This window comes from Schistocerca americana, chromosome 7 (assembly GCF_021461395.2).
Source record: "Schistocerca americana isolate TAMUIC-IGC-003095 chromosome 7, iqSchAmer2.1, whole genome shotgun sequence".
Taxonomy (NCBI): Eukaryota; Metazoa; Arthropoda; class Insecta; order Orthoptera; family Acrididae; genus Schistocerca; species Schistocerca americana.
In genome coordinates this window covers 475,920,693-475,937,886 of record NC_060125.1, presented here as the reverse complement: position 1 = coordinate 475,937,886, position 17,194 = coordinate 475,920,693, and the positions used below count along the sequence as shown (strand labels likewise).

Sequence of the window (17,194 nt, the reverse complement as noted above, 5' to 3'; positions counted from 1 at the left end):
ATGAATGAATGTATGTATGTTTGTATGTATGTATGTATGTGTAGTTCACTCTTCCATCTATAATTCTGTGCTCAAACCAAAATTTCCAGTGATATTTGTTGCACTTTATGAATTAAACAGCTGCTTCATTTTTCTGTGATTCTGTTTATTAAACAGAAACACACAGTTCTATGGAATTTCAACAGCAATGGAAACTTACATTCTTCACATATATAAATTTAAATGCAGATTTATCTTTTAACCACACCTTCATATCCAATTTGATGATATTTATTCTGATTAAGTTTTCTAAACAGCTGAACTGTACATAATAAACACATATCGTTCACACCCTTACATCTTGATAACGAATAAGAAAGCAAATATGAAATAATGACATCTACCTACAGTTTTATTCCTCAGATGGTGTGAAGAATCACGAACAGGTCCTCACAAGTCCAAATAAATAAATAAATAATGGGAAAATGGTAAAAGTAGTATGTGATGAATGTTTGTGATACTGATAGATTATATACATGTAGCACAGTACATACAAGTTTTAAAATTATAAAAGGCTCAAAATAACTTTGACACACAATAGTAAAAGGAAACAGCAATGCAACTGGTTTACAGAACGGTGAATTAAAATTAAGAGAATTATACAGTCACTTATAGAACCTAACCAACTAGTTATGACAATTACTACCAACCATAACATTTAATTCAGCTGTTAGTGCACATTGGTGCCAAGAGATTTCAGTAAGGGCAATCATGTATGGCTTTTTACACAATTGGAATTTAATATAATGATACTGATGGTCACCATTCAACAAAGCTTAGCAAAATGAAAACATGCTCTTCATACATTGAAAACAAAGTAAATGATTTTCATCGTAAGTGACAACATGAAAAAACCTGAGTTCTCCTATCGCTACCTTGCCACCTTCACAACATTCTTCCTTTTTTTCTATTCTATTTGATACTGGGAGGAAAAACACCTTCGGATCAAGCAACACGTGCATCAAAACCACTGAGAATTCACTACTTCACACTGCTGGTACACTTGCTGTACCTGTAGTTTGGAATGAATACCAGTTTCCTTTCTACACGATGTTCTTGTCGGGCCTATAAATTTGTATGTCTTTGCTGTAATAATACTTCAATACTGCTCTGCATGTCCGCAGCTAGTGGTCTTGCGGTAGCGCTCTCACTTCCTGCGCACAGGGTCCCGGGTTCGATTCCCGGCGGCCTCGAGATAACTGGGTTTTGTGTGTCTTTCATCATCATTTCATCCTCATTCACTTGCAAGTCGGGCATAGTGGCATTAAAGAACTTGTTGAGCGGCGGCCGAACCGCCCCACGAGGGGTCTACCGGCGACCAATGCTATACGCTCATTATCATTATCATTATTATTATTATTATCATTATTATTATTATTATCATTATTATTATTATTATTATTATTATTATTATTATTATTATTATTTACTGCTCTGCATCAATGACATTGAAAATGGTTTATATCTTATGCCACCAAGTTTAACATTATTTTGTAACGTTAAGGATGAGAAATGTACAGCTGGAGGATGACCTGTCTTTGATCTGTAAGTTCTCGTCTTGCCTTAAGAAATGGAACGGTGATGAACTGCAGAAAAAATGGTACTCCCAAAATATGAACAACAAAAAAGTTTATTTTCATCTTAGAAAAGTAATGTCCGTTTTATTCTGATTAAAATGTTAGCAATAACTGAAGACTTCCTCCCAATTTTTGTACTGTAGCTTGACAAAACATAAGACACACTCAGTTTTCATAATCATGTTTTATTAGGAGACTGACAATGAGAATAATAGTGTGTGTTCTGTGATTACCTCCAAGACGAAATGTTGATATGTTTGAACATGCAATGCAGCAAACAGAAAAATCAAGCAGACAAATCTGCAAATGACACCCCCCCCCCCCCCCCCCCCAATGACAACCCCTTCCCCCTTTTCTCCACCACCTCTTCCCATTTTTCTGCAAAGACACAATGCAGCAAACAGAAAAATCAAGCAGACAAATCTGCAAATGACACCCCCCCCCCCCCCAATGACAACCCCTTCCCCCTTTTCTCCACCACCTCTTCCCATTTTTCTGCAAAGACAAAGTTTCCCTTAGTAGGATAATCGTTCACTGACACTCAGAACATTCTAGCTATAACACAGAATCTGCAACGTATTGTGTTTCTCAAGAAACAACTTACAATGCAATATTCAGTAACTCAATGGTTGAGTTTTAAGATGTTTGTTTTGAATGTGTATCTGAGAAAAATCTCAACACAGTCCATTTAATAAAGTGCAGATTTTATACAATGGTTCAGCATTTACTCCAATATTGATACAACTAATTAATGAAAAGCTATGGAAGTAATATTTATGGAGGTTACTTACATTGATGGCCATTCTCTCCTTACCCTCTGGCTGAAAAAACCAAGTCACATTTGGGCTTGGCCTTCCAAGAATAGTGGCATTTACTTTGGCACTTGCTTTCTGAGATGGTTTATACAAAAATTTCACTGGATATTGTGGCATGTAGACATGAGGTTTTCCTGAAAACATGGACAATGTTAGTTCAGAAAGCTCACAATGCATTGCAATTGCATTGCACCTCCTCAGAATTACTTTCATAACTTTAATGTATTATTCCAGTCTCCATTTTTCTTCAAACTCTCAAAAATGTGAGTCTTAATCACAGAATAACCCTCCGAGTCCAGTGGACTTCTTTCATTACTAGCTGCTGTATTTTTAATGACCCAATGATGCACCACCTAATTAACTTATGATGGGATGTTAATTGTCACTTGGTCATTGTGACTGGAGTATGGCACCCAATGGGGCATGATATACAGCACCCGCTAGTCCCCACCTCTGCTCACAACGTTGCCTGTGTCTCACTACCTGGAGGTGAGCATCATTTGTATCCTTGTTCTTTCAGTATTTATTTTTCTGCAGTTTTTTTCTTACTTTTGAAATATAAAATAATTGCAGTATTTTAGGAAGAATGGAAACAGAAGATACGAATGAAGAGACTGCATTGGTGCCATCATCAGTTTGGTGTGTGTGAATATGATCGAGACACTGACCACCAGTCTCAATACCTTCATTAAGTTACATTAATTAAGGCTAAACTAGAAGTTATATAGACTAGAGGTTGTCTGCTATTTAATACCACTTGCTTTATAAATTAGTCACACACTGGAGATGCACATTGCCCTGTTGCGTCAGATACGTAGCTGGCCCTCATTACACTTGTTACATGCTGATGCATCGCCATTTTTCCTCTTACCAAGTGTTGCCATTTGGTTGTTATTTGTTTAGTTCTTGTTCAGTGTTTACATTATATTATTAACTGTTACTTTCTAGTATCTAATTTATAAATTACTGTCTATTGTAAGGCTATTATAATGCAGCAAAGCTGTTGAGGAATTGTGTTGATCAGTTTTCTTCCACCCTTTGGGCTCTGTCTGCCTGCTACATGTAGGCCTGCTGCCTTGTTTGTGTATACTTCTCGAATGTGATTTTAGATATCTTGTTTGCCAAGATGTTTAGCTGTGTCCACTGTTCTTCATTTTTGATTATGCTATGGATGTCGGTCCCTGTGTTGCTCTAGTCTATTTGTAGTTCAATTCTGATATTTGTGTACTGTCCACAGAAGATGACTGTATCTGCTGGGGAACCACCTTCCTTGTCCTCGTCTGACTGCTGCCTCATTACTGATCAGTGTCGGTCTATGTGCCCAGGCACTTGCAGCAGATCACAGTACTTATTGGAAGACGGTACAATGCAAGTTCTTGTGATTGATAGAGGTAGTCTGTAGTGTTCTTAATTTAGCCTTGCCAATTTGTGGAGTATTTTTTTCTGCTTTGTTTGTTGCTAGTTTCATGTGTTCATGGAAGTTCACTTTCTTATCACTGCATACACTATGGACTGCTACAGTTGTTTAAGCACATTGTGCCCCGAGTGTGGTTTATTGCTATAGCTGTTCGCAGCTATGTGCTTGTGGTGAACTGCTGTAGACGTTTTGAAACATTTTGTAGTGGTGGAACACAAACCCTGTTTGTTTGCAGCAGTGTGGGCAAACTCACCACAGTTAATTATTTGTTCTAAATCCAATGTAAGAAATTTTAATGCACAGTACACAACAGTTGTCAGTTTGTTATCAGAGGATACTCATCACAAATAGTTTGCTGTACACACAACAGACAATGATTGAGTATACATCCTCCATTGTCAGTCAGTTTGGGTTTAAATATTTTATTGTGAGAGACTTGCTGTTACAGACCACAGTCACTCATTTATTTGTCTGTTTTAATACGGTGAATTTATGGATTGTAATTGCACTTAAAAAGTGCATAATTCAGCATTGATTGCATGGTGAGAGATGTCACAATGAAGCATTAAAGTCACAGCCACCAAATCCCACATGTTGCTGTCAACGCATCAAAACACTCCTTGTAATCTTAACTTGGTGTCTCACTCAATAATAATCTCAAGAGTAATAATGAAGGGTCACTCCCGTTGCTGATGTGTACTTCAATTGATGTCAGATTTCACATCTAGGCAATTTTCCAGCAAACCTGAAAATGCCATTGTTAATGCATAATACGGATATATAAACATTTTACATAATGGCACTTGAAAAACTAAGTTCATACATGGATCTTAATAGATGTCCTATCATCCTATTCCTTCTTTTTGTCACTTTTTTTCCTGTAGTACTTTCCTTGCCGATTCTGCGAAGTATCTCCTCATTTCTTACCTTATCAATCCATTTAATTTAAAACATTCATCTGTAGTGTCAAATCTTAAATTCTTTGATTCTCTTCTGCTCCAGTTTCCCACAGTCAATATTTCAGTAACATACAATGCTGAGTTCCAAACATACAGTCTCAGAAATTTCTTCTACAAATGATGACCTATGTTTGATACTAATAGATTCCTCTTGGCCAGGAATGCCTTTCCAACAGTGCTAGTCTGCTTTTCTATCCATCATAGGTTATTTTGCTCCATAGGTAGCAGAATTCCTTTACTACTACTACTACTACTACTACTACTACTACTACTACTACTACTACTACTACTACTACTACTACTACTACTACTACTACTACTTCCTGATCATCTACTCTGATCATCTACTCTGATCATCTACTCTGATCATCTACTCTGATCATCTACTCTGATCATCTACTCTGATCATCTACTCTGATCATCTACTCTGATCATCTACTCTGATCATCTACTCTGATCATCTACTCTGATCATCTACTCTGATCATCTACTCTGATCATCTACTCTGATCATCTACTCTGATCATCTACTCTGATCATCTACTCTGATCATCTACTCTGATCATCTACTCTGATCATCTACTCTGATCATCTACTCTGATCATCTACTCTGATCATCTACTCTGATCATCTACTCTGATCATCTACTCTGATCATCTACTCTGATCATCTACTCTGATCATCTACTCTGATCATCTACTCTGATCATCTACTCTGATCATCTACTCTGATCATCTACTCTGATCATCTACTCTGATCATCTACTCTGATCATCTACTCTGATCATCTACTCTGATCATCTACTCTGATCATCTACTCTGATCATCTACTCTGATCATCTACTCTGATCATCTACTCTGATCATCTACTCTGATCATCTACTCTGATCATCTACTCTGATCATCTACTCTGATCATCTACTCTGATCATCTACTCTGATCATCTACTCTGATCATCTACTCTGATCATCTACTCTGATCATCTACTCTGATCATCTACTCTGATCATCTACTCTGATCATCTACTCTGATCATCTACTCTGATCATCTACTCTGATCATCTACTCTGATCATCTACTCTGATCATCTACTCTGATCATCTACTCTGATCATCTACTCTGATCATCTACTCTGATCATCTACTCTGATCATCTACTCTGATCATCTACTCTGATCATCTACTCTGATCATCTACTCTGATCATCTACTCTGATCATCTACTCTGATCATCTACTCTGATCATCTACTCTGATCATCTACTCTGATCATCTACTCTGATGTTAAGTTTCTTGCTGTTCACATTACTTTTGTCTTTATTCAGCTTACTCCCAGTCCATATTCTGTACTCTTTAGTCTGTTCATTACATTCAACAGATCCTGTAATTCTTCTTCACTTTCATTGAGAATAGCAATTTCATCACAATGTCATAGCAATATCTTCACTTGTACCCTTTTACCTTGAAATTTAATCCCACAATTGAACCTTCAGGAGAGACAAGGGGTGGGGTGGGGGGGGGGGGGGGTGGAGATGGAGAGATGGGTAAACGACTAGTGGGTGCCCTGGAGGAACATAGCTTAGCTGTGTGTAGTACTGGAGTGGGAGCAGGGAAGGGGTAGGTAGGTGGAGAACTGGGACTAGCATAGGCTGATGACAGGGGGTTACAGGAATGAGGTGATGTCGTACGGCGAGTTGCCGCCTGCACACTTCAGAAAAGCTGGTGTTGGTAGGAAGGATACAGATGGTGCAACCTGTGAAGCACTCACTGAAGTAAGTGAAGCACATCATGATGGGCAGTGTGTTCAGCAACTGGGATGTCCAACTGTCTATTGGTCACAGTCTGGCAGTGGCCATTCATACAGATAGACAGCTTTTAGTTGCCTTGCCCATGTAGAAAACAGCACAGTGCTTGCAACTTACTGTAGACTACATGGTGCTTTTACAGCTGGCCCTGCCTATGATGGGATAAGACACACTGGTGACAGGACTGGAGAAGGTGGTGATGGGAGGCTGTACGGGGCAGGTCTTGGATCTAGGTCTATTGCAGGTATCTGAGCCATGGCTCAATTGATTTGGAGAAGAGGTGGAGTGGAGACGGACAATGATATTATGTAGATTTTGTGAGTAGCAGAGTATCACTGTGGGAAGGGTTGGGAGGGTAGGCAGTAGGATATTTCACTTCACAGCATGAAAAGTGGTTGTCAAAACCCTGGTGGAGAATATTTTGTAATATTGTTATTTCATCATGGACTTTGTATTGTTTAATACACAGGAATTTAATCAATGACAGTCCATTTAGTGAAAAGATGAATTATTTTCAATAATTTACCTTTCAAATTGTTGAAGTTTCTCTAACTTGCATTATCAGAGATAACTGCCTTAAGCCTGTACATAATAGTTGGATGCAAAATGCGGTACCAGCACGATACAATTCAAATATTCTGCAAACAGCAACTGTGCAGCCAACCAACACAGGCCACCTGCAGTGGGCCACATATCTTGTGCACATGGCACAGCATCCACTGTACAATCTACTGGAGCTGTCGTATTTGTAAGTGCAGGGCAGCAGACACTCGCTCTCTCACACTGTGTTCATACTTTGCTAGTATCAGTACCTGGATTGTTTGTAAGTATGTGTGTACATTCCAAACTGTTTTTCACTCATACGTGGAAGAAAAATAAACTTTGGTTCATTGTGGCCGTGCTGTTATTTGCACCTTACAGTATGATACAACTGGCGACAAGCATGGGGTTCACTTCTGCATGTTCAGTCCATTTGGTTGTTACTTCGGGTCTACTGTCAATGCAGTCACTGCTCCAATCTTTCCTTGAGTAGCAGCAGGCTCTTATGGTTGCTATCATGAACTTGTTGGTCCACACCATCAGCATACCTGCCACCCCTATCCCCCTTACGATTATGAAACTGAAGACTGGTAGGCTTACGAGAAGAGGCTTCAGCAACACTTCCTCGCTTTTGATGTCATTGTTGCAAACTTTTTAATTCTCTGTTCTTTTGTTGTATTTGCCTTCAGATCTACCAGTTAGCCCTGCTCCAAGAACCTGCATCACTTTTGTTCAGCAAACTATGTAAGATGTAGTCAAATTATCACTTTAAAGCCATGCATGTCATTGGATCATGTGTAGAATTCTATCTTTGTCATGAACAGCACCACCAGTCCTACCAGGCTTGGGCAGTCAAACTCCACGACCTCAGTCACAAATGTTAGTTCGTGGCTGATGCTCAGCATGATCCCTATGCAGATTCTATGGTCTGTGACGCTATCATTCTGTTGGACCCTGACAAGGTGGTCTGTCAACGTGCACTACAGTGCAACAATTCATCTTTGGCTGAAGTGTTAAGTATTGCTACATCTTCTGAGGAATACCGTGATGCTGGTGCTCAGACTGAGGCATGGTGTGCCAGCGCCATGGTGGCTCCTGTTCCTGGTCATTGGGAATCAGTTGGTTCTCAGAGGATGGCAAGGTGGAATCAGTACAAAAACAGCCTCCTCGCTGCACTGGACAGTGACATACCAAATAGCAGCAGCGCTCCTATATTGTCCATACTGTTTCATGCCATATGACAGGTCCACATGCCCTAAGCACATGGCAACTTGCAGCAACTCTACGAGCTGAGGACATATAGTGAGAGCGTGCACGCGTGTCATTCCCAGCCCCCTCCTGCAGGCATGGACATTGATGTTAATTGCATGCCCCCAGCAATTAAGTGGAGCAACTCATGGAGGGGATGAGCCAACATGGCCACAACTGGAATAAAGTACTGGTAGTAAGCAAACTGTTTATCGTAGTTCAGGCTTGCTTGGCATTTGGCGAGTTACAACAAGCAGCATATTGCAATTTTGGGGAAATTTATGGTTCCCACCATATGTAAGTCTGTGGTTTGTTCCTTGACTTTTTTGACAGTGGGTGATCACAGTGCTGTAAATTTTTTTGGTCTGGATGCTTTCAATGCATTTGGTTTTTCCATTTTGGATATGGTTCACCTCATCTCAAACCTGGTCCCTTACCAGCAGTTAGGTTCTCTATGTTTTAAGTTATCGTTTTTTCTTGGATGTTTTAGGTTGTGCCACTAATTTTATGGCCCTCATTACCCTGAAACCAATGGCACACCCACACTTGTTCGTTGTGCGCTCCTTTCCAGTGGCTTTACATGATCAAATGAAATCTGAACTGGACAGACTGGCATGACTGGGGTCACGCAGCCTGTTACATCAAATGGCAAGTTTAAATTTTCAGTTAACACTTCATCTATCATTGACACTTATCATTTGCCTTTCAGAACAACTCGCAACATTCATACCAGGGTGCATCAACTACCTCAATGACATCTCGACTGGAGCATCCACAAAAAAGCATTTACATATGCACCTCGTTCACGGTCTTACACACTGCAGGGTTGAAACGCAGCTTAGTCATCCATTGTGTATTTGGAATTTGAGGTTTCTCAGGATGGTGTTAAGCATTTACGTCATGTCACCACAGTTACAGCTCTGCCTTGCACTACTATGTCAAAGAACTTCAAGCATTTTTACATAAGATTGCTTACTATCACCACTTTATTCCAGTTGTGGCCATGTTGACTCATCCCCTCCATGAGTTGCTCCACAAGGACATTCCTTTCCAGTGGATGCTGGCCTACAAGTGCACACTTATGCTTTTGAAATCTAAATTACAGTCTGCTCCTTGTTTGGCTACTTTCAATCCTGGCCACCACTTGGTTTTGGCTACGGATACTTCTCAGTGCAGAGTAGAGTTTCCTCTCTCACATGAATATGAAGATGGTTCCAAATGTCTGACAGCTTACGTGTCAAGAATACATTTCCTGGCTCCTTTGTCTCCTGATGTGACTCCAGAGGATTTTAGTAAATGAGGATTGATCACTGACATTGTTTACAGGACAAGGGTTCGAAATCTAATAGATTTAAGCAAGCACCACTGATGCTTAAGAACATGTGGTGGGAAGTGGAGTATTGTTTCAATATCTGTAGCACTACAAACAGGGCCCACACTGAACTTTGCCAACAAGTATAAAAATGTGGGCACTCCTGTGTACCATGTTATAAATCTCAATAGCTGCTGATATATATAAAAAAATGTCGTTTTCTACCTCTAGCCCAGATGACCATGAGACAACCATGTTTTTTGGGAAAACTGGATCATAGTCTCTAATTAGGAAACATAACTAACAGTTAAAAATAATTTTTTATATCAAAACTGATACTTAAATATAGCTAGTAATATCATTAGATATTTCTATCAAAATTTACATAAATTAATGAATCATTCCCCCAATTAAATACATACAAATGAAGTAAATCTGCTTAACAATAATCTCATATGTTGCTTTTTCTGTACTTACCAAGCACAATAAGTTTCAGTGTCAGTTCTTTGGTGAAATTTTCATTTGTTGCACGCATTTCGTAAGTACCTCTATCTTCAATAGTAACCCGTTTTATTTCCAGTATAGACTGTTTCCCATTAGATTTGGTTGAAACAATCATTCTAGATGAATTGTTGATTACATCATCATTCTTGTACCACGAAAACTCAGGCTGTGGATGTGCTTCAACACTGATGACCCACTTCAAGTTCTGTCCTTCAACAACTTCCATATTAGTTTTGTTCCCATTTACTGTCAAGTTTATGTAAGCCTCATTCCTTTCTGAAAAATAGACATGTTTAAGCAAAGCTGCATAAAAATATCCATAGAAATGGACTATTTACAATGAAACGTGTAAATCATATTGATCCATAATCAGAGTGTACTGCCACTTGTAAACTGTTAGACAAGGACCTTAAGCTATTCTAATGATGAGAACAGGCAAATGAGCAAGACAAAGGGAACAAGCATGTTGAGTATCATGGAGACAAATAATGAAGACAAACAAATGGTTAGAAAAAGAGACAGCAGTTTACTGTGCGACTCTGCCAAATAAAAACAGAATAATGATTGAGAGATGAACCAATGGATTTACTGAATCACAAGAATAAAGACAGATACAGATCAATATTGATTGGGATGTAACTAAGCCAAAATAGATAGCAACTAGAAATACAGAATTGAATGAAAAAGTATGTACAGAGAAGAAACCATGTACAAGGAGGAGGTAGAAAAATACATTTCCACTACTTCTAGATTTTCACTTATGCCTTATTTTATGACTATGGCATTTCGCAAAGAAAATATTTACCTACATCTGTAAATACACGGTCCTATTACACAGTACACTAATATTTGTCATGCAGCTTTATACGAACACTGCTACTTGCCATGTAGCTGACAGAAATATCCAATAAACAAATCCATGTAACAACGAAAACAACCAATTATTGATAAAATTATTTACTTGGATAGAAAAAAAAAATCTACTCGTCATGCTGTGGAAGAACACACATAAAAGACTGTTGTGACTGGGAAGCTTTCAGAGCCAGTGGCTCCTCCTCCAGGTACAAGGGTTGAAGAGGAAGGAAGAAGGGTGAAGGAAAAGGACTGGGAAGGTCTAGGAAAAGTGGTAGATTTTGGTAAAGTCAACCAGAACCATGGGTCAGGGGACACTTGTCATACGGGATGAGAAGAAAAGACTGATTGTTGGGGTCTGCATAGGACGAGATTTGAAAACCTGAGAGCTTAAAAGGTGGAACATAGGGTAATATGCCGACCGAGATTACTGCTTAAACATCACACACGAGTTAATACGAGTGGGAAACTAAGTGCATTGTACATAACATGTAGAAAACTAAAACTGAGTGAAGCAGGGAGTAGTTACAGTGAAGAAAAGCTGAGATGGAAGAAATTAACATAAATTAAGGCTCAGGTGGGTGGCAAGAACGAAGGACATGTTGTAGTACCAGTTCCCACCTGCAGAGTTCTGAGAAACGTGTGTGTGAGGAATCCAGATGGCGCATGTGGTGTAACAAATGCCAAGGTCACGAATGTCATTTTGTAGAGCATTCTCTGCAACAGGATATCACAAGTTGCCAGTAAATACCTTCTGCCTATGTCCATTCATCCGAATTGATAATTTGGTGGTAGTCTTGCCGATGTAGGAGGCTGAACAGTGTTTACGTAATAGCTGGTATACGACATGTATCGTTTCACAGGTGGCTCTCCCTTTGATAGTTATGTCTTGCCAGTTACAGAGCTTTTACAGGTGGTGGCAGGAGTGCATAGGGCAAGTCTTGCAGTAGGGATGGTCACAGGGGTAGGAGCCATAAGGTAGGGAGACGGGTGTCGAAGGAGCATAGGGTTTGACAAGAATATTGTCGAGATTGGGAGGGCGACAGAAAGCTATTCTATGTGTGGTGGGCAAACTTTCAGACAGAATGGACCTCATTTCAGGGCACGATTTTAAAAAGTCATGTCTCTGTCAAAGTAACTGATTAACACATTCCAGACCAGGATAATGCTGAGTCATCCACGGTGTGCTCCGAAGCTGTTTTGTGGAGGGATCAGCCGTACCAGGATCGGATGTGATGGCGCGGAAAATCTGCTTTTTAACTAGGCTGGTGAGGTAATTACGTGAAGTGAAGGCTGAGGCGAGAATGGTGGTGTATTGCTGTAAATAGTCTGCATCTGAACATATATGTTTGCCTCGAATGCCAAGGCTGTATAGGAAGGTACGTTTGACATGCGAAGGATGGCAACTGTCAAAATGTAAGTAGGCCTACTTTTGTTTGTTGGTAGGTTTAATGTGGACGCAAGTGTGTATCTCGTCTTCAGTGAGGACGAGATCAACACCAAGGAAAGTGGCAAGGGATTCAGAATAGGACCATGTGAAATTTAATTGGGAGAAGATATTCAGAAATTCCAGGAATTTTAGCAGGTCAGCATCACTATGAGTCCACGTGGTAAAGATGTCATCATGTATCTACACCAAACCAGAGGCTGAAGACTTACGGATCCCAGGAAAGCCCCTTCCAAGCAACCCATGAAAATGTTGGCATAGGAAGGAGCCATCCTGGTTCCCATGGCCGTACCCCTGATATGTTTGTTTGTCTGCCCCTCAAAGGTGAAGTAGTTGCTGGTAAGTATAACGTTGATTGAAGTGAGTAGAAAGGACGTCATAGGTTTGGAATCAGGTGGGTGCTGACTGAGAAAATGTTCAGCAGCAGACAGACCATGTATGTGGGGGATGTTGATATAGACGGAGGTGGCATCAATGGTGACAAGCAATTTGTGTCGTGGGAGTGGGATGGGCACAGATTTCAGACGATCTAGGAAATGGCTGCTATCTTTGATGTATGAGGAGAGTTTTGCACAATGGGTTGCAGGTGTTGATCAACTAAGGCTGATATTCGTCCTATAGTTGCTGGCTTCAAAGCACCCACCGAACGTGTATCTGCCATAGCTGATCTCCCTATCCTATGGTTCCTACCCCTGTGACAATCCCCACTGCAAGACTTTCCCCATGCATGCTCCTACCACCACCTATAATAGCCCTGTAACTGACAAGACATATACTATCAAAGGGAGAGCCACCTGTGAAACGATACATGTCATATACCAGCTATTATGTAAACACTGTTCAGCCTTCTACATCAGCATGACTATCATCAAATTATCAATTCAGGTTAAGGGGCACAGGCAGTAGGTATATACGGGCAACTCGCAATATCCTGTTGCAGAGCACACACTCATGACCTCGGCACCTGTTTCACCACACGCACCATATGGATTCTTCCCTCAGACATCTGTTTCTCAGAACTCCACAGGTGGTAAGTAGCACTACAACATGTCCTCGGTTCTCGTCACCCACCTGGCCTTAAATTACGTTAATTTCTTCCGTCTCAGCTTTCCTTCAGTGTAACTACTCTCCGCTTCACTCAGTTTTATTTTTCTACAACTTTCATTGTCTTTCCAGTCTATTTTTCGCTGCTCCTCTCCCACCTCCATTACGTACAATGCACTTGGTTTTTCACTCTTATTAATTCATGCTTGATGTTTATGCAGTAATCTCTGTCTACATATTACCCTGTGTTCCACATTTTAAGCTCTCAGGTTTTCAAATCTCATCCTATGCAGTCCCCAATAGTCAGTCTTCCTTTCTCATCCCGTACGGTAAGTCTCTCCTGACTCTCGGTTCTGGGTGACTTTCCCAAATCTCTCTCTTTTCCTAGACCTCTCCAGTCCTTTTCCTTCCTCCTTCTTCCTTCCCCTTCAACCCTTGTACTTGAAGGAGCCACTGGCTCTGAAAGCTTCCCAATCACAACAGTCTTGCGTGTGTGTTCTCCCACCGCTTGGTGAGTATATCTCATCAATAAACAAATCTACTTGAAAAATATGTGTGTGCCTAATACCATATCTGCGCATGTCGTAACATGGTTGAAAATTATATTTACTGTCAGTAACAACACACATTAAGGTGTCAATGCACCAGGAAATGACTAAGCACCCCAGCATTCTTAAACATGCTTCTGAAAGACATAACAGTTATCCATTTTACACAATATTTTTACAACTCATGTTTGCTAAATAAGCCCTTTATTTACTTTAATTAACTGACCAAGAAAATAATAATGGGTTGGAGAAAAAAAGAAAAGGGGTAGCACTTCTTTCTTTCAGTTAACACAGTGAGAAATGTTGTCAAGGGCAATACACAATGAAATGAGATTCTTCATTAGTTTATGTGTGTGTTTCACTTAGTATATGACAATGTATATTGCTTGTTCTGAAGAGGTAATTATTTGCATGTTCGAAACTGCACAGCAGTAGTCTTCGTGAGAAAAAACCTTTGACTGCTGTAGACAAGTTAACTTGTCATGCTCCACTGTTCCCCAGGTGCTGAGAATGTGTTTAAATGTGGCTCATGGGTTTTATTTTTGGTGCTATTGATGTGCAACGTATCCTGTTCAACCGTCTCTCAGTGCTTTGAATGAGTTACATCATATGTCTTGGTGAATAAAAAAGTTTCAATTATTTACCATAAAACATGTGTGCCTCTGTGTGCTATCATTTGCAAAAAGACTTCATTTTAATACTTTTATGAATGATGATAATTGTTACGACCATGATTCCCCATGGACAGGGATGGAATTGGGCATGTCACACGCAACTGCCTGGCAGATATAAAAATAATAACTCATGAACATACTAAGATACAAATCTTCTCTCAATTTTAAATAAAATTTCGATACCTTATGTACATTTCAAAAACGTCAGTTTGTGAGCCGAAATCAATAATACGCAATGAGTTTTTTCCTCTATGAACTCCGGAAGTTTGTGCAATGATTTACTTAATTTTATGCAGTACAGTGACTAGACAAGTGATGAAAAGAAACTCAGTCCATTATCAAACAAAGATATCAGACTGTAAAATGTTCTCTTACAATCGGATGATAAATATTTCATAGTGACCAGAATGATGTCTCAGCATATGTAGAAGCGTATGGCAATCAGAACAGTGACAACAAAGCCACACTCGACACAAAACGCGGAGAACACGTCTGGCAGCATAAGGGCTATGACTAAGTGTTAGCTGTGAACAATTCATGGGCCTGTTCAACCATCTGAACTGTATCTTCCCCTTGATTAGCATCTTTGTGCCATCAGCAAACATTACGGTTATAGAACCACCCTTTCAAGTCATTCTGGGCTCAGTATAGATCTTGTGGGAACCTATCTATCACATTCACCCACTGAACTTACTTTGATGCATATCACACAGTCTGCTAATGAGACACTCAACTGTTATGAAGGTAAGGTACCACCCACTAAAGAGGGATGCAATTCATTCCATAACTTATTTGTGTGTTAAGTACAATTTTGTGATCCACCCGATAAGGTCACAAAAGCAGGATAAACTTTTCTTGTTCAGCTCTGCTGGTACCTCAGGTTTGAGGTTTTACATTGCTGTCCCTGAGAAGAGTCATTTACAAATGCCAATCTGAAAGGTAGTTAACAACTTATGCTTGGTTAATGAGTCAGCATCAGAGTTGTGCAACTACCATAGGCTACCGCAGAGTATCATGAAGTCTTGCTGCTGTGAAGGGTGCTGGTCAAGTATTAGCAACAACTGGTTGTGGCTAATGTCCATCGCTTTTGTTCCAGTTTCAGCACTTCCTTCAATTTTGGGCTGTGACTTCTACTTCAGGTTCGCCAATGGTTTTAACCGTTACACTTCCTCAATGTGCTGGCCAAAAGGAAAGTTGGTATGTTTTGTAGAACGTTGTGCATAGGATGCCTGCTCACACTGACTTGTCTCTACAAGCCAATAGTTTTCACCATCCTGCTCAGAATGAAGGTGTACTTTGCACCTCGGTTCACAGGGCCCATGTTGTTTCAGAGCCTGAGAGTTTGTCAGCTGTGTTAGCCAATCTGAAGGTCACCTTTCATCAGAATGGATGTGCTGAATGACAAATCAGATTTATGTTGCACTATCAACCTACCACACACCGTGCGAGTGATGATAATACCAAGCCGGTTCCAAAGTCTACGGCCTTTCTACGCAGGGAAAATTTCAATAAGACTAGTCATATTTTGTGGAGACTTGATGTGCAATGGGTTTTCTGACAACCACATAAGATTAGCGACTTTTACATAGTTAAGGATGATAATGGTCTGCGTAAAGCAGGCATGTATTTTATTCCTTGCAGTTGTGGCACATCACTATTGGTTTGACTATTCGGACCATAAAGGATCAGTGTCCTGAGCTTAAGTGTCACAAAAACTTATAACAGCCACGCAAATCTGTTATTGCAGAACATTGTCTTGGTACCTTTCATCCTATGGAACGTAACACAGATTCCGACACACACTTCCAGCTACTGAGGTAGTGTTATTATGGAAGTAGTTGAAATTAAATTAGCAAGTAACCTTGTAAATCAAGATGGATGTTTTTGCTTAAATTCTGCCATGGAATTCTGCTTTCTCCCTTGCCAAAAGACACAGTGGAATAGGGTTAACAATGCTCTCCACTAGTTTGGTGTTTGCTATGTAAATGTATTTAAAACATACATGGCAGTTCAAAATTTCAGCTACAATAATTTTCAATCAATCAGATGCCAATAATGTTTTAAGAAAGTAGATAAAAAATATGTTAGTAAAATCTACTTACTAAAAATTTTCAAATATATCGTTTCACTGTTGATATTTTTTGCATGATCTTTCACTTTACAAGTGTAGTTCCCTGTGTCTTCCAATTTTGCATTAAATATTTTTAATTTTCTTCTTCCTGTTGTTAAATGGTGCCCAGGGCTCATTGGAGGCTCTATCTCTATTTTTTCTACTGTGATACGTTCACTCTGTTAAGAAACAAGAGTCAAAAAATCAAATATGGGTGCAAAATTTCAAAATGCTGTATCATATCAGAACACCATTATACATTATTTATATTTATAAAAAATTATTTCATCATTACATTATTTGTAGCTT

The 17,194-nt window shown here is 39.7% G+C and overlaps 1 protein-coding gene across 5 annotated transcripts in view; it reads right to left on the bottom strand.

The window, feature by feature from the left end:
• Positions 1–17,194, bottom strand: part of LOC124623201 (vascular endothelial growth factor receptor 3) — a 512,828-nt gene that overhangs the window by 108,195 nt on the left and 387,439 nt on the right. For all 5 annotated transcript variants that reach the window (XR_006980681.1, XM_047149015.1, XM_047149018.1 and 2 more), the window contains exons 7-9: positions 16,878–17,064; positions 10,184–10,486; positions 2,408–2,565 (exon numbers count right to left, since the gene is read on the bottom strand). Coding sequence is in view for 4 of the 5 variants with exons in the window: in XM_047149015.1 (XP_047004971.1) it covers positions 2,408–2,565; positions 10,184–10,486; positions 16,878–17,064 (648 nt within the window). In the remaining variant the exon portion in view is untranslated. The remainder of the gene's footprint in view (positions 1–2,407; positions 2,566–10,183; positions 10,487–16,877; positions 17,065–17,194) is intronic.